This window comes from Emys orbicularis, chromosome 8 (genome assembly GCF_028017835.1).
Source record: "Emys orbicularis isolate rEmyOrb1 chromosome 8, rEmyOrb1.hap1, whole genome shotgun sequence".
NCBI classification, from domain to species: domain Eukaryota; kingdom Metazoa; phylum Chordata; order Testudines; family Emydidae; genus Emys; species Emys orbicularis.
The window spans coordinates 31,349,388-31,367,549 of NC_088690.1; the positions used below are offsets into that span (position 1 = coordinate 31,349,388).

Consider the following 18,162-nt stretch of genomic DNA (forward strand, 5'->3'; position numbering starts at 1 on the left):
TGACAATGCATTCAGTTTTGAGAGTGGAGGAGGAAGGGATGTCTCTAGTCATCACACACACACACACACACACACACACAAACTAACTATCAGGGAAACCCTAAACTTCTACAGAAAAGGCAGAAATCCTTCTGTTCAAGCTGACTTTTGAGGCAGCAGGTTTGAGAATTTCCCAGGACTCCCAAATCAGTCAAATTCAGATCCTCCCCTTTTTATTCCATCCTTTAGAAACCATCTGGCCCATTTTCTTCCAAGATGTCAGGGGTCTCTTCAGACCAATGGATCCTGCCAGTCCAAGAATGCAGCCATGAGTGAGACCATCTACAGCTGGCCTTTCCCTTTATAGGAATGCCTCTCACAAGAAGCTATTAAGAGATCCTGGCTCCACTGCAGTTGACAGTTATAGGAGAGGTGCCAGAGCTCTACAAATTTTAATCCCAGCATCTCTTGACATCTTCTGAAAGCAACATCATGAAAACTCCCAATTTACTGAGATTTTGGAGAGAATCTCACTGCGTTGCCATGGCTTCACTGCTCTAGTACTGGAGCTAGCTATATTAAAGCTGACTCTGGTATGTCTACATGAAGCAGCAATCACACCATGTGATTGCAATGTAGACAATACCTTCAATCATTTTAAAAAGCAAGCTAAGTTTAGTAGAATTAAGGAAACCTATGAACTTGTTTAGAAAAAACAAGGATTAAGAGAAAGGACTCTTGATTACGAATGTGAGCCAGCTCCCAGGATATTAGATTCTAGAGGTCCTGAATGAGAAACTGATTTTAATTAGTTCCCTTTCAGGATAATTATCCCCAGCCCCTCTATGGAGGGCCTATATGTTCACCATTATTTCCCAAAATGGGTATAAATTGTAGGGCACTAAGGGAACAGGATGTTGAAGTTGGTTTTAACTGAAGATGAAGTCTCAGGAGGATCCTGGGCTTTTCATGAGAGGGTGGAGTGAGGAAGAAGAGTGTTTGGAAGAGTATGTACACTGCTATTTTAAGATAGTTTGATAGAACAGAAGTCATTTTATATCTGTGCAACCTTAATTTGGCCCCCTTGTGCATATGCGCTTTGATGGATCGTGCTCAGTTAATAAGCAGCTGGACTTGATGATAACTTCAAGATTCCTTCTAGCCCTTCATTTCTAAGATTTTCTTTTATTCTCATTGTTTAGTGTCTCTCTCCATGCCTTATTTATTGCACACTATTCAAACCCTGCTCTGAAGACACAATGATTTCATCAGGGGCTTTTCTATGGTGCTCATCACTTAGACTCAGACTTTAAGGTCAGAAGGGACCATTATGTCTAGTCTGACCTCCTGTAACAAACCCCTAACTTATGTCTGAGTTACTGAAGTCCTCAAATCGTGGTTTAAAGACCTCAAGGTGCAGAGAATCCTCCAGCAAGTGACCCGTGCCCCACGCTGCATTGGAAGGTGAAAAACCTCCAGGGCCTCTGCCAATCTGCCCTGGAGGAAAATTCCTTCCTGACCCCAAATATGGCGATCAGTTAAACCCTGAGCATATGGGCAAGACTCACCAGCCAGCACCCAGGAAAGAATTCTCTGTAGTGACTCAGGTCCCACCCCATCTAACATCCCATAATTGGGCAGATTTACCTGCTAATAATTAAAGATCAATTAATTGCCAAAATAAGGCTATCCCATCATACCATCCCCTCCATAAACTTATCAAGCTTAGTCTTGAAGCCAGATATGTCTTTTGCCCCCACTACTCCCCTTGGAAGGCTGTTCCAGAACTTCACTCCTCTAATGGTTAGAAACCTTCGTCTAATTTCAAGTCTAAACTTCCTAATGTCCAGTTTATATCCATTTGTTCTTGTGTCCACATTGGTACTAAGCTTAAATAATTCTTCTCCCTCCCTGATATTTATCCCTTCACTTAGTTTGTGAAGCACTCATACTATATTTATCTTCGACATCCTTGTTAAATGGGGATGTGTGGAGACTGGAGTTATCTGTATTTAATAATCCTATGCACTTCATGTCATTATTCAGGCATGACTGTATCCAGGGAGGTTGCATGGGGAAACAATGAGCGCTCTACTAATTGGGAAATGTGCACCAACCAGGCTAGAAGGTTAATTTTTCCCTGGCCCAGGGCTAGCATCAAAGGGGCACTAAGCTAGTAAAAACCCAGCCTAGTGAGGAAACGGGGTGAACAGGCAGCAGCAGCTAGACAGGAGTCTGACTGAGAAAACACCAGAGTCTCCCCCAGGCCAGGAGCAAAGGGTCTGGGTTTAGTGGAACTTACTTTCCCAAATCTTGCAAGGAAAGAATGGAGTTAAGACTCAGGCAGACAGGCTTTTTGTTTGTATATATTTGCTTTCCTTGATGAGTAAGTAGTGCTTTGTTTTGAAGAAACTAGGACTTTTAATCAGCCACAGGTCACAGGCTCCTGGAGAAAGAGGGCATGCAGGTGCCAAATATAGTCAGGCCTGTCTATTTATTTATAACAGTTTGAGTCTCTGGGATGCACCCATTTACAGTCTCAAACTGGTAGGATCATATGGTTCTGACCAGAGATGAGTTAAAGTAGTGAAACGTATCACCAGGGAGGTGTACCTGAAGGACTAAAAACAGTCTAAACTGCAGCTCACCTGTAATGGGACAAGGGGAATGATTCTCATTTTACTGATGGGGAGGAGCTGAAGCAGAACAACAAAGTGTCCAATTATGGTTGCCCATTTTAGATACCAAGAACCTGATTTTTCAGAATACTTAGCCTTACAGAGCACTTTATATGTTCAAAGAACAGCTCCTATTAACATCAGTTGCATTTTAAGTGATCAGCACTTTTGCAAATCAGACCCTAGGGTCTTGCGTCAGACACCAAGAAAATGAGGAAAACAATTAATTACACCTCTACCCCGATATAACACGAATTCAGATATAATGCGGTAAAGCAGCGCTCCAGGGGAGGGGGGGCTGCACGCTCTGGCGGATCAAAGCAAGTTCAATATAACGCAGTTTCATCTATAACGCGGTAAGATTTTTTTGGCTCCCGAGGACAGCGTTATATTGGGGTAGAGGTGTACCATCTGTGAAAAGTCTAGATTAAGTGATATAGGAACTCTACAGCAGAAGCAGAGAGAGAATCCAGTTGTCCATGGCAGCATTCAACTGCCTTAACCATGAGATCTTCCTTTCTCTTGCTGCAGTCCCCTTTTCTGAGTCACTACACACTTTTCTACCACTGCAAATAAGGCAGGAGTTCTACAGCCTCTTTCACCACACAACTCTGATTCCTCCCCTGAGCTGGGCCATCTTGTGCACTGAATCAGGCAGGGCTCCTGTGGAAAATATTAGGATGTGATCATGTAATTAGATTATCATAATGCATGTATATAAGGGACTGAGTTAATGTTGCTCAGGCATTAATACAACCTTAGTTCTAGTATTTCCTAGCCTGAGTGCTTGACTTGGCACCTTGATGTTCTTTTAATGTAGTTTGTGTGTAATTTCCTAGCTTTTTAAGAAAGTCAACTGCAAACACAATTCCAGCATGTGGCATTGTATTGACACCCACATGGAACCTTTAGATCCACCTCAAACATTTGGCACTGCAGCTAAGTGAGTAACTGATAGCAACACCCTACATGTGGATGGGGATGAGATACCCACTTAGACAGTGGTTTCACAGATATTTGCTGACAGCAGAGCAATAGTTCCATTCTAGGCTTTTGGAGCAGGAGTGTGTTCTAGTGGTGAGAGAGTCTTCAGCCACATCCCCTCCAATCTGTCCCAGCCTCCTAGCCCAGCTGGTACCTCCCCTCCCACCTGATCTGCCTCTCCATCCCATCTCCACAGGCTCCCAGCCCCCTCCTCTAGCTCCTTATGCAATCGGTCTCCTCTTACATTCCCTCCCTCATTCCTTGCTCAGCCAGTCTCCATCTCCCAACAATCTACCTCCTGTCAGGCTTTTGTTCAAGCTTTTATTTAAGTCAGGCAGCTTCCTCCTCCACATTGACTGTGCTCTTTAAACCCCTTTTTAGTACCTCTCAAGTGCTCTCAGTTTCCAGTGCCCCGGCGTCCCAGCTGGGAGCAGCAGTTATAGGGCAAGTCCCAGTGAGCTTCTGCAACCCGGGGGCCGGAGGCACACAGAGTTACTCTGTGGGGTTTGTGCATGTACAGTCTGGTCAGCACTAGGACCTGTGAGAGGCTGGAGCATGCACTGTTGGTGTGTAGGGATGGTACAAGTACAGTCCAGTCACATATAGGAACTGCAAGAGTCTTAAAGCTTGTGCAGTGAGGATCAGAATCTGCAGAGATTTTGTGTTACTAATGCCGAAGCATGTCCTGTGCATGTCCAAACGGCAATTTCTCAAAGGCTTATAGCTTGGCCAAATTTGGCCAGACTTTCTCTGGGATAGCAAAAAGCATATCCCTTACACAAAGGCTGCACCTCTGAAAGTTTCAAGTTCCTCTCCAAAGTAGGTGGTGCTAGAGCATTTCAAAGAAAAAGCTGCCAGAATTTTAACATGGGTAAAATTTATTTTTGCCAGGTCTCATTCTCTAAAATGGCTGACCTGTTTTGGCTGTTATATACCATTTCTTGGCATGAAAAATTTCACTCCAGGTTTGACACAGTTATATAACATCTTCACATAATAAACAGCAAATGAAATATAGGACATACTTAACGGTCAATGCTATCAACCCTGCCTATAATAGATGATGTTTTCGGAAGACTGATTAGAAAGGATAGGTCCATCAGGATAAAAGTCCATAGCAGAAAGACTAAAGTTTAGGATAAGTACTTCTAAAATACATCTAAATAAAACAAAATAAATTAAGAACTTACTAAACAGATGAAACGGTTGCAGCCATTTAAATCCTCTCCCCCTTTACAAACATATTTCCATATTGAAGTTCTTTATAGATTTAACCCTGAAACTCTCACACTGACACGGTTCCCCTTTTACACTACTGTATTCCAGTCATGCTAGTCAGCTTATCCACGGAGAGAGCAGGCAGTTACATCAGGATTTGGGCTAAGAATAGTCCATAAAATGGCCAACAAGCTTCATGTAATACAGAAAATTACTGTGCCTTAGTTCCAGTAGTCTAGACTCTATAGGACTCAATTTTAATCACTTTCCTGTTAGTATTTTCTTTATTAAAGTTATAAATTTATTTAAATAGTGTCATAGCTGAATGATCAAATCTTCTGTCAATGTATATATAAAAAAAGATTTAGTGATACCTTTACTTACCCTGAACTTGAGGGAACCTTCCCAATTTTCATCCACACACTTCAAGGATAGCACCTGCATAGAGCTGGAATAGAAGAATATTTTCTATTTATTAAGTTCAGCCTACTAGTTTACTTATTTTTGCATCTACTTAATTATTTTTGGGAAAATTCAGTGTTACATGGATAATTTAAATGATACTTTTTAAGCACAAGTCATCTTACTAGTAACCCATTTTTAATGACTTAACTGATTATTAAAACTTTCATTTTGCAGAAAGATCACTCCTTTGTTCTTTTTAACCCATTCAGTTCATCATACTTGTTTAAAATGGGATAGAGTAATTCCAATTGCAATACTGTAGCAACACATTAAAGCAATGGCTATATCCATATGGATGTTGAGAACCACTGTTCTAGATAATCTTTCCAGACTACTGTACCCCTTTCAGGAGTCTGATTTGTCTTGCATACCCCTCAAATTTCACTTCACTTTAAAAACTACTTGCTTACAAAATCAGACAAATACAAAAAAGTGTCACAGGGCACAGTTAATAAAAAATTGCTTACTTATTTTTACCATAACTATAAAATCAATTGGAATATAAATATTGTACTTACATTTCAGTGTATAGTATATAGAGCAGTATAAACAGGTCATTGTCTGTATGAAATTTTAGTTTGTACTGACTTTGCTAGTGCTTTTTCTGTAGCCTGTTGAAAACTAGACATATTTAGATGAGTTGACGTACCCCTTGGAAATACCTCTGGGTACACATACCTCTGGTTGAGAACCACTGAATATGAATGGGGGAGGGGAAAGGAAATACAACAAAAGAAAATTCCTCTACAGCAAGATTAATTTTTAATTTTAGAATGGGAACAGAAATCTACTTTTCAGATATTCTATTAAAATGGTATTAGAATATTTTAACAATAGATAACTAAGGGGTCACAGCCACTGCATGAAGACTGGCTAAATGCTAAGCTTCACTATGTCAAAAAGGCAGAAGCTATAACTCAAATTAGGAACAATCCTGACTCATTCAAACATGTCTGTACTTAGTTACTGAAATGCAGGAATGTTTTGCTGTGCATTTTACTTAGGGCTTGTCTTAATGTATAGCAGTGTGCCACTGTAGCACTTTAGTGAAGACGCTACTATGATAATGGGAGAGCTTCTCCCATCAGCTACCACCTCTTGGGCAGCTGGATTAACTATGTTATGTCAATGGGAGAAACGGCCTGCACTGGGATTTTTCACGCTCCTGAGTGACATAGTTATGCTAAATTAGTCTGTAATATAGACGTGGCCTGAGTATCCATAAAGCTAGCAAACACAGAAGAAAGTTTTCAATGCTATAAATCAATCAATTATTCTGAAGACTTCAGTGAAACATTTTCTAGATTTAGAAATAGTCATCTATCTCTTAGGCCATTGGAACCTTCCCTGCAACTCAGGGCTTGTCTACACTACCACTTAAGTCAATGTAACTTATGTTGCTCAGGGGTGTGAAAAAAAACAACCCCATAGCGAGGTAAGTTACATCAACTTAAAGTAATGTTTACACTGCGCTGTGTCAGCCGGAGACGCTTTCCCGCCAACATAGCTTCCATCTCTCATTGAGAGAGAGTAATTATGTTGATGGGAAAGTGCTCCACCCGTGTAGCGTAGTAGTGAAGACAAGCCCTCAGTAGGTTTAAAAATTTAAAATTTGAAACCAAGTACATTTTTACTTTGAAAAATAACTATGTAAAAACAGTATCAAACATCTTTTCTCTCTGACAAAAAAATAAGCGTTTACTGCTTTCTACTGTTTTCACAACACTGCTAAGATACAATGAACTACAGATTCTGTTCATCTTGAATATAAACAAGTCTGTTGCTAATACACATTTCTAGAGCTCTTTGGGCTCAGTCAAGCTGGCTGCCTTCCATCTTTAAATCTCATGCATCATAACTAAAGGTTCTGCAGGCCAAATGATGCTCCTCAGTGATAACTGTGAAACACAACTGCTTTTCAGTTCAAGTTCAAATATGTTACACCTTGGCTAACCTACTGAAGGCTGGCAGTTGTAAACAGAGAATGTTATTTTCTAAGTAAAAAATGTGAGACAAGAAGGACCCATACAATCCAGTTTTCACAGCAGAATTGCATAAGGTTTGATGTAAAGTGCACAGGTTATATGAATTGCTTACATTTGTTGGCTTGATTCTGAGCTTGTAATTTAACTTAATTTTTCCTCATTTAAATAGTCATCACTGTATGATATTCAGTTTTAATTTTACTACTTCTGCTGAATTAACAATGACTGGCCACAAAGTAAATTTGTGTACAGTGTTATAGAGGTCTCAAAATAATGAACGTAACTATTTATGCTTCATTACCTACAATAAGCATTACAAGGTTGACTTAAGGATGGATTTTCAGCTTAGCATCTGAACCTCTTTCTTGAATATAGAAGAAACAACATTTCTTTCATAATTTTGTAGATTATCAATCTCAGTGTGCTACTACTGGCATTCATAGGGACTGAGAGATTTTGCATGATCTGCATTAATCAGCAGTCACTTCCACAGGAAACTGAATCAAAAATGTTAAAATAAAGCTACATTATCTGCTCAGTGCTGCATCCTGGAAGTTTGCTTTGATAAAAGCACTTTTGACCATATTTAAATTTTAAGTTGAATCTGGAAATGAAGTTCTTAAAATTAAAATTAGCATTTTGACTCCTGCTAAAGCCCTCTACATTTCTGTAGAGCAGCATTTGAGATTAGCAGTGCTGGGTGCCTTCTAACTTCAGTTTTAAATCATGTAGTGACACTGATTTAAGTAAAAATAACTTCATTGATTAAACATTGTATAAATACAGTTTATACAATATTAGAAAAATGAAGTTCACAAAACTTAAATCTTGGTGTTCCATATTCCCAAAAAATGTCATTCCAAATCAAACACTGCCCATGCAAGCCCAGTAGTATCTGAATCAAGCTGTTCTTTTTACCTGGTACGTCAACAGTAATTCTGGATTTAGACTTCAGATAGCATGTATATTGATGCATGAGGCAAAATAGATTGTAAAGTGCTTTGCCATCCTTATCCTGGCTCTAAGGGCTTGTCTACACTGGCAATTAACAGCACTGCAACTTTCTCGCTCAGGGGTGTGAAAAAACACCCCTCCGAGCGTAGCAAGTTACAGTGCTGTAAAGCGCCAGTGTAAACAGCGCTCCCAGCACTGGGAGCTACGCCCCTTGTGGAGCTGGGGTTTTTTCTCTCTCCCAGCGCTGCACCGCGACCACACAAAGCACGTTAAAGCGCTTTGCGTTGCCAGTGTAGACTAGCCCTAAATTTGACAGCAATAAACTTTTTTCCTGTGCAACAAGTTTAGAGTGATGAGATTATGAAACAGCTATGGGAAGTAACAAGGTGCCTCTTTCTAATCACTTTCTGACCATATCCACATTTTTACATTTGCACATAGCAAAGTAAAGTATCATCAGTGACTACTTCTATCAACTTATATTCTTATTTGTAACAATCAGATCTAGAACTCCTTCCTTGTGAAAAAAGGAATTAGTTGTAATCACGTGTGTAACCCACATAATGTGTAAACTAGCTTTAAAAAGTTAACCACTCCCCTTAACTTACATAGCAAATACTAAATTTTTCATGTATATATTTTTGAGGTTAAATCTGCCATAATTGAAGTCCAACTGTGCTACAGAAAAGTTGATTCATGCTGAAACAAACAACTGCTCTGTGCCACTTTTCACAAGATGGTTAGACAAAGTCAATCAACTTCATTTACAACTAAGGACAGAAGTTCCTTTTGTGAGATATATAGATCCTTTGCATCATTTACAAGCACACAATGCTGTACTTGTTAACATCTATTGCTGCTGCCATCACATCATAACCAGAATAGAGTAATGAAATCCACAACACTTGTTTGTGAACAAATTCCCTATGTTAAAGTATTATTTAGAAAGAACATAAGGGAATGATACATCACTCTATATTATAGAAGTAATACACACATCTAATTTGACTCAGTTGTTCACTACACAATGCTTATTTTTTTTAAATAAGTTGGCTCATTTTAAAAAATGCTTACTTGCTTTTAGTCTTTATGAAAGTCATTTTAATGTCACAGAATGAAATAAAGGACTTCCTACAACCAACTATAGTGTCCATTTTAAAATTTGAAATAAATTGCTGTTATGTATACTCACAAGCAGAAGTAAACTATTTAAACATTCTCAATATCTCTTCCCCCACTAAGGGTTATCATGACATTAAAATTTGAAGTTCTTTCTCTGTTTTACAGGGCATCAACTTCAGTTAAGATTTCACTCAAAAGCTTTTTTTTTTTTTAAGCACTTAAATGCTAATGTAGAAATCATGGCCCTTTAAATTTAGAGAGGCAGAATAAGGTCATTAATGGAAGTAAAAATGGTTATTCAGAAAAGAAAGTGCACATTATCTATAGAATGCCACTCAGAGGAAGATATCAAAGTGTTTTACACTGGTACAAATCATCCACCACTGAAATGCAAAGAAGCCAACACGATAAGAGTTTTTCTGGAGGTGAACTGGAGAGTAATGAAGTTCCCAGTCACTTGTAAATAGTTTCGGTGGACATAATCCAAATAGCCAGTTTCCAGTTTGAGTAAGGGCATGTCTACACTGGCAGAGTTACAGCGCCACTCAGAGCACTGAAGGGAAACCGCTGTTGTGTGTTCACACTGTCAGCTGCCTGCACAATAGTGTGTTCATACTCACAGCACTTGCAGCGGTATTCAGAGTGTTGCACTCTGGGGAGCTATTCTACAGAGCATTTTCCCCTCTTCTGCTGCTAACAATTGTTGGAAGACCGAGGGGGTCGCGGGGCATCCTGGGTCCTGTCCCAATGCCCCGTGATGCATTGCTTAGCATCCCAGCAATCCCTGTGCTTCTGTCCGCATTTGGCGCCATCTTTCAATGGTTTGTGTACGGCGTGATCTGCCTCTTCGGGCTGCAGGAATGGATCCCGAACTGTTGACGAGTATGCTGCTCACTACACATCATAAGTGGCAGTGGAGTTATTCCTTAAATTACAAAGGCGAGAGGAGTGCAACATTGATCTCGCCACGCATACTACCTACGACATGAGATTGCTTGTGGCATTCACGGAGGTGCTGACCACAGTGGAATGCCGCTTTTGGGCTAGGGAAACAAGCAGAGTGGTGGGATCACATAGTGATGCACGTCTGGGATGATGAGCAGTGGCTGCAGAACTTTCAGATGAGAAAAGCCACATTTATGGGACTGTGTGATGAGCTCGTCCCAGCCCTGCAGTGTAAGGACATGAGAATGAGAGCTGCTCTGCCATTGTAGAAGCGCGTGGCGATTGGACTGTGGAAGCTGGCTACTCCAGACTGCTACCTATCGGTCGCTAACCAGTTTGAAGTGGGAAAGTCGACCGTTGGACTCCTGTTGATGGAAGTGTGCAGGGCCATTAATTGCATCCTGCTCCGAAAGACCGTGACAGTGGGCAATGGGCGTGACATTGTGGATGGCTTTACACAAATGGGCTTCCCTAACTGCGGAGGAGCGAAAGATGGTATGCATATTCCAATTCTGTCACCAAACCATCTAGCCACCGAATACACTAATCGCAAGGGGTATTTCTCAATGGTTCTCCAGGCGCTTGTGGATCACCGTGGGCGTTTCACAGACATTAATGCAAGCTGGTCCAGAAAGGTGCATGCCGCACGCATCTTTTGGAACACTGGCCTGTTCAGGGAGCTGCAAGCAGAGACCGTCTTCACGAACCAGAAGATCACTGTAGGGGAAGTCGAAATGCCCATTTTGATCCTGGGAGACCCCGCCTACCCCTTAATGCCATGGCTTATGAAGCCATACATGGGGCAACTTGACATCAGCAAGGAGTGGTTCAACAATAGGCTGAGCAAGTGCAGAATGACTGAGTGTGCTTTTGGCCATTTAAAGGCCCGCTGGCACTGCCTCTATGGGAAGCTGGACCTGGCCGATGACAATATTCCTATGCTTATAGATGCATGCTGTACGCGCCATAATATTTGTGAAGGGAAGGTTGAAAGCTTCACTCAGGGCTGGACCTGGAGGCTGAGTTTGAACAGCCAGAGACCAGGGCTATTACAGGGGCGCAGCGCGGGGCCATAAGGATTAGGGATGGCTTGAGGCAGCAATTTGAAGCTGAAAGCCACTAACATTTGTTGCTATGCTTGGGAGTGCAGTGCTTGTAATGGTAGTAGGAGGGTGTGATTGGTGTAGACAATACAATATAAAGGTTTAACATAACTGTCTGTTGCTTTGCAGGGCTTTGTTTGCTATCAATTAATAGAATAAAGATTGCTTTCAAACCACCACAATTTTTATTCAAAAACCACTGGAGGAGAGAGTCAAACAAAACAAAAAATCAGCAGTGAAGGGAAGGGGGAAGGGAAGGTCCCAGGCAGAGGTGGGGTCCTGGGATGGCTAAAGATTTGTGCTTGTCCAGGGATCATATCCAACCTTCTCCTTCGGAGTACAATGCAGCAGGTACTGTAGTTCAGCAAGGCCAAACTGCAGAGGGATGGGTGTTGAGTGCAGTGGGTACTGGGAGTCCGCAGTGCTGGACTGTGAGGGGGAAAAGAGTGGAATGCTGTGGGTATAGACTGGAGCCAGGAGGTTGATAAGAGTGTATTGAGGGTGTCTAGGAGGAGCATGGGAATGAGTTTTGCTACAGCGGTTGCAGGGCAAGGCAGGCATGGAGCTGTTCGGTTTGCAGTGCTAGTATCACCTGGAGTGTGTCTGCTTGGTGCTCCATAACATTTAAGAGCTGCTCCATGGCTTCATTCTGGCATGCCACCTTCTCCTTTCAGTTCCTCTTTTCGCTGTCCCACCACTCCTTCAATTCCTGTTTCTCCGCCACGGAGCACATCATAACATCACACAGAAAGTCCTCCTTAGTTCTTCTTGGCCACTTTCTAATTCTGCGCAGCCGTTCAGACACCGATAAAGAGGGAGGCTGGGCTCCCAAAATCATTTCTGTGAAGTTTAAATGCAACATTTTACAGAAGCAATCTTGTTTGCAACACACAGACCACTGATTCAGTGATTTAAAACTGAGCCAGTACTCACATACCGGTCATAACTGGCTGACCCCAGGCAAGCACACATGAGCCACAAGACCCCCAAAATGGTGAGTAGCTGCATGGGCAAGGTAAATCACTCTTCCCAGACCCTGCTGTACACTGGGCATGTGGCTCTTAGGGACAGCCAGTACTGTAGGGGGCGGGGGGGCTGATAATCATTCCTGTCCCCATAGGATGTGATCATTATGGAAGCTATCGCGCTGCCAAGGATGAGCAGGGAATCAAGGGAGGGTCTTCTCCAAGAATGCGGCTTCTGCCCTGGTCCCTATGCAGCTTGCCTGTGTGCAGCAATGGTGTCTCTCTTCCCCCCCCCCCCCAATCCCCCATGTGATGGCACAGTGGCATGGGAAAGTTACCATTAATGGGGCAAGAAACAAAGCAGCTCTGCCAAAACCTGCGGCAGCAGTTTGCCCAGTATCTCCATGAGAGTTTCCTGGAGATCTGACCTGCGGCAGCAGTTTGCCCAGTATCTCCATGAGAGTTTCCTGGAGATCTGAGGCAAATTCCCGTGAAGTGAGGGAGTCAATCAACAGCCTTTTCCACTGCTCAGATTAGGCATGTGTTGGCAGACAAACCTTTCTGCAACCCTCCTGCCCCCAACAACTCGCTTCAGCGATTCCCAAAAGCAAATCCACTTACCAGGGGCCTCCTCTCCTGTTTGCGCTTTGCCAAGATCCGACAGCTGTGACTGGCTAGCCTCCTCTGGGGTAGAAAAGAGCTCCTGGCTGCATGCATCTCTGACCTCCGAGTCATCCTCTGCCTCTGGGTCTCCCTCCCCCTCCACATCCTCATCCAAGATTTCCTCCTCCTGGCTCAGTCCACTCTCTACTGGCACGCGAGCCACCGAAGTATCTACAGTGGTCTTCGCAGTGGAGTTGGGGTCGCTGCTGAGTACTGGGTCCAGCTCTTTGTAGAACTGGCAGCTTGTGGGCGCAGCACTGGAGCGGCGGTTTGCCTCCTGCACCTTGTGGTAGGCGTTCCGTAGCTCCTTCACTTTGACCCTGCATTGCAGCACGCCCCAGTCATGGCCCCTTCCTGTCATTCATCATGAAATCTGTCTGTAGGTATCATAATTCCTATGGCTGGAGCGCAGCTGGGACTGGACAGCCTCCTCTCCCCAAATGCTAATGAAGTCCAGCAGCTCAGCATTACTCCAAGCAGGGAATCGCCTGCTGCATGGAGCAGGCATGGCCACCTGGAAAGATGTGCTGAGACCACTGCACACATCACCGAGCAAACAGGAAGGGGACTTTCAAAATTCCAAAGGAATTCATAGGGTGGGGATGACAGTTGGTCACCTGAGGGCCGGGCAGTAGAGTTTAAAACTATGACCAGAGAAGCGAGAACAGGCATTGTGGGACATATCCCAAGGCCAATTGCAGCTGTGATCAACCAGTGTTTACACTGGCACCGCAGCGCACTAGCCCCAGCACAGAAAGCTGTATGCCTCTCATTGGGGTGGTTTTTTTACAGCACTGCAATTGTGCAGTTTCTGCGCACTAAGTGGCTTGGCAGCGTGTACACCTCAGAAGTTACAGCGTAGAAAGCTGCTTTACTGCACAGAAACTTGCCAGTGTAGACAGGGCCTCTAACAGAGCTTACATCTAAATTAAAAAAAAAAAAAAAAAAAACTACCATAGAATCTGTAGTGAACTGAACAGAATCTCTGCTTTCTCTCATATGAAATATAGCACTTCAACTAGCACAGATCATCCCCATCATCTTGCTATGGATTTAGATCAATGTTAACTTAGAGGAGAGAGTTTCGCATTGCCAGCTAATGAATTGCCAACATTACTTTCTATAGCACCTATGATTTCCATGCAAGTTTTCTATCCAGATACTGACCCGACATCTAACTCAGACATAGCTTATAATTTTATGGTTGTTTGTAACACTATAGTGATGGTATTTTTAAAAAGATAAAATGGATTGTTGAGATACAATAGTCAACTAATAATCATCCATCTTTAAGTACCCAGATACTCTGATAGCAACACAATTTTTTTTTTAAACAAAATGACTTCTGAAATCAAAAAATTGCTGTGGCATTTGCCTATCTGTTGCACCCACTGGTTTAAAGACCTTGACAAAAAAATGTTTTAAAAGTACTGGGAATAAGAATCCTGAACTCTAACAAAAGAGAAGTAACAAATAAATAATATTTGAGAGTGTGTGTGTTGAGAATTTCCAGTTGCCTCAGTTACAAACGTATAATCTGGTAAAATAATTCACTATCAAACCATCTCTTCACAAACCAAATTTGACTGACTCTGCCTTATATGAAATTGGAATTCTAAATCAGGTTCTTTTTCTAATTCTTTTTTTATCGTTTTTTCCACACTGACATTTGAAATCCTTTTTAGTATGACAGCAATAATTAGTCTTAATTTGAGGATACTGCAACATATGGACAAAGAACTAGGGTAATTGATTTAACAATCATACATTGTCCTCTTTTTGGAGGTCATTTAAACAGATTAGGTTATGCATGTTGCCAAAATGACCCTAATCTTCCCGGGAGACAAAAAGTTTACAGGAATCAGTAGAATACAAGGAAGTAATAGGAGAACCCTGTTCCAAGGGGTATTATGAATTATTGCTCTGTAAACGAGAGAGCCAACAAGAGTCCATTTCTGCATAATTCCTAACTTGGCATCAGACTAAATCTGGTGACAAAAACCACTCTCATTCAAACCTCACCCAGGGGTGTGAGGGGGGAGAAGTCAGGCTCTAAATGAGAGCTAAGAATGTAAAGGTCAGATGATCAAAAGGCATTGTTGTCTGGTGGTGTTCCTGTGTTCATGGCCATGTGTATTCAGAGGAATTTGCCAATCAACCCTTGTAGCAGAATTCTGCTGCAGAATCTAAACTTTCATTTATTTTAAGTTTAAATTCTAGCCTTTGATTTTTGAAAGAGCCTCCCAAACACAGAAAATGTATACCAGTTAACAATCCTTAAGATAAATGAGGGCAATTTATACCTCTCAGGCTAATGACGACTGTCAGACAAACACTGCTCTTCATTTTAGCAGAAACATCTAGTTCTTGAGTGCCCAAGCACCCAACTCTTTGCTAACCTGTTGCCAAAACCTTCAGCTTGCCTAACGACGTATGCAGTGTAGTTATGCCTTGTCACTACAAAAGTTTCAAGCACACTCAAAGTTTAGGGACAATGTAAGATTGAATATTAAAAAATAAGTTAGCACGGTCCTGATTGTATTACACATCTTCATATTTAATCAACGCATTTCTTTAGACTTACTAAAAAAAACTAGTGGGACTTGCTGCAGAATTTAGGTTCATCTTATCTGTAATACTTCAAAAATGTGTACATGAAAGACCAACTGGCTGCCTTACACAATTCTAACACAGAGGCCTCATCCCTCTGGCAGAGACGTAGCAATAGCTTTGGACTGAGGTCTTATTCAGTGAAACAGGTAAGGGAAGACCCTATGATACAAAGGACCAGAAATTCCATTGGATTATGGTGGTCTTGAAGGTCCCTAGACCAGCCCCTTCCCAAAGCAGAACCTCTGATTTTCAAGATAAAAAAATAAATTTCACATTTCTCAGGTAGAATATAGGGTCTCCTTGTCCCAGAGGTATTTCATTATTAGAGCCATACCAATTTTACGGCCGTGAAAAACATGTCACAGACTGTGAAATCAACCCTTCCCCATGAAATCTGATCTCCCCTGCTGCTTGGAGCCCAGGCTCCTAGCTGCTAGTCTCGACAGGCTGGGGAGGGACAGGAGTTGTCCTTCTCCTGTATGGCTGCTCCTTGTGGTGAGATCAGACCCACCTCCAGAGACAGCACAGAAGTGAGGGTGGAACATCCTCACTTCTGCACTGCAGCAGCCTGGGAGCTGGGCTCCAGGCTTCCATTCTCCTCCTCCTCCCCCCTGCCCCTTTTTCTCCCTGCTGTGGCTCTAGGCGCTGAGCTTGAGGCTTCCGCCCCCCAGCCGGGGCAGCCTGGGCTCAGAGTGACCCGGTCAAGGCTTCCACCCTGGGGCTTCTTCTGGGGCTGGGGCACCCATTTTTCCAGGGGAGCCCCAAATTGGCTGGGGGTGCCTGCCTTAATCTGTCCCTGGCGTGGACTAGCAGCTAGGAACCCACGGTTGGGGCACTCCCAGCAGCATGGGGGAGATCCTACCCACCTCCATCTCCGGGAACCTCCTCTAGCTGCAGGGAGCTCTGAAGGCAGCACAGAAGTGACAGTGGAAATCTTGTGACCCCTTCTACAACAACTTTGCAACCCCCCAGAATCTCATTTTGGGTCATGACTCCCATGGTTACAAGACCGTGAAATGTCAGATGTAAACATCTAAAATCATGAAATTGACCAATTAAAAAACCTTCTGGCTGTGAAATTGACCACAATGGACCGTGAATTTGGTAGGGCCCTATTCATTACTAAAAGAATAGGGATGATGTCCACGTCAACGTTCCCTGAAAGACTGGACACCTGTTGGATGCGAGAGCCAAAGGGAAGCATGTTTAAGTGGATAGGAAATCATACTGGAACCCTGGGTTCCACTGTCACCTCTACTACGGACTCAGTGTTAGGATGGACAAGTCACAATCTTTCTCTAGTGGTAAAAGTGGGGCTAGTGCTACTTGCCTACCTCTGTGGATGTAGGAGACTTATGGATGAAAGACAAATGCTAAGTCTTTATGTTGCAATTAAGAGCTAGATTTTTCTTAAAGTAGAAAACTAGAGGATATAGATGGATATCTAGAAAACATTACTAGCCAAAACAAAACAAATCTACAGATATCTATGTAACTAATAAATGTTGGCACACCCCCACCCCATAGAAGGACTATGTGCTAGTCATCCCTGAAAATTAGTGAATAGAACCAGTTTTATTATTTTATACTAAGTTCAGTTAGCATATGTAATTGAAGTAAAAAATTGGCAAAGTACAGGAAAACTATCAATTTTGCAGTCTCAACATTAGAATCCATTGTCTAAATAACTTTTAATGTCCCTCATCCCAGGAGGGCCAGCACAGCCCACAAACTACCTCCTTATTCTCCAGGATCTCTGCTTTCATTAAAAATGTGTCTAGCATGACTGCTAAGAACCTTGAAAATGTTAAATGTAAACAAGCAGTTGTGTTTTGACTCCGCAAACAATAACATTGAGGTATGACTGTTCACATTCATTTCACTGGGTATTCATTCAGATGTTAACAGTAATACTTTAAGAGTATGTCTGGATTATGAAAAGACAAGGTTAGGTTAAGAGTTAGCTGACTGCATCCTATTTGCTACTGTAGATGCAGATTCACAATTTTTTTTAACCTTGCTTTCTACCCTCGAGTCCCTCTGCTCCTCAACCTCTGTTTCCTAATGTAGACAAATGTTCCACGGCTATGTCTAGATTAGACAAAGAGGTCAAGGTTAGTCACCATTTTCTACCTACTACAGACACAGATTAGCATCTCTGAACGTTGATTTAGCTGATTGAGATCAATCCAAGGTGGATCTCATCCACCTAAAAGGTGGTAAATTTGTCTGCCCTAAGAACGCATTACCTAGCCCCATTCTCTCTTCCTAATCTAGATATATCTTTTGACTATTCCACTACTGATTAAAGCATTAAAGCAGAGAGAGAGGATCATATTACTAAGAATTATAGTGAGTGAGTGGGCTTGGGAAGAGTATCATTTATTTAACCTCTTCCCTCCACTCCAATCTAGGAGCCATGCCAACAGAGCCTAGTGGGGCACCTAAATCCCATTAATGAGCCCAGACGATCAAGGGTATATTTGAA

General features: G+C 42.3%; 1 protein-coding gene across 1 annotated transcript in view; it reads right to left on the reverse strand.

Moving 5' to 3' along the window:
* The window catches only part of SELENOF (selenoprotein F), a 36,585-nt gene that overhangs the window by 4,157 nt on the left and 14,266 nt on the right, over positions 1–18,162 (reverse strand). The window contains exon 3 of the mRNA XM_065409374.1: positions 5,244–5,307. Within this exon, the coding sequence (XP_065265446.1) occupies positions 5,244–5,307 (64 nt within the window). The remainder of the gene's footprint in view (positions 1–5,243; positions 5,308–18,162) is intronic.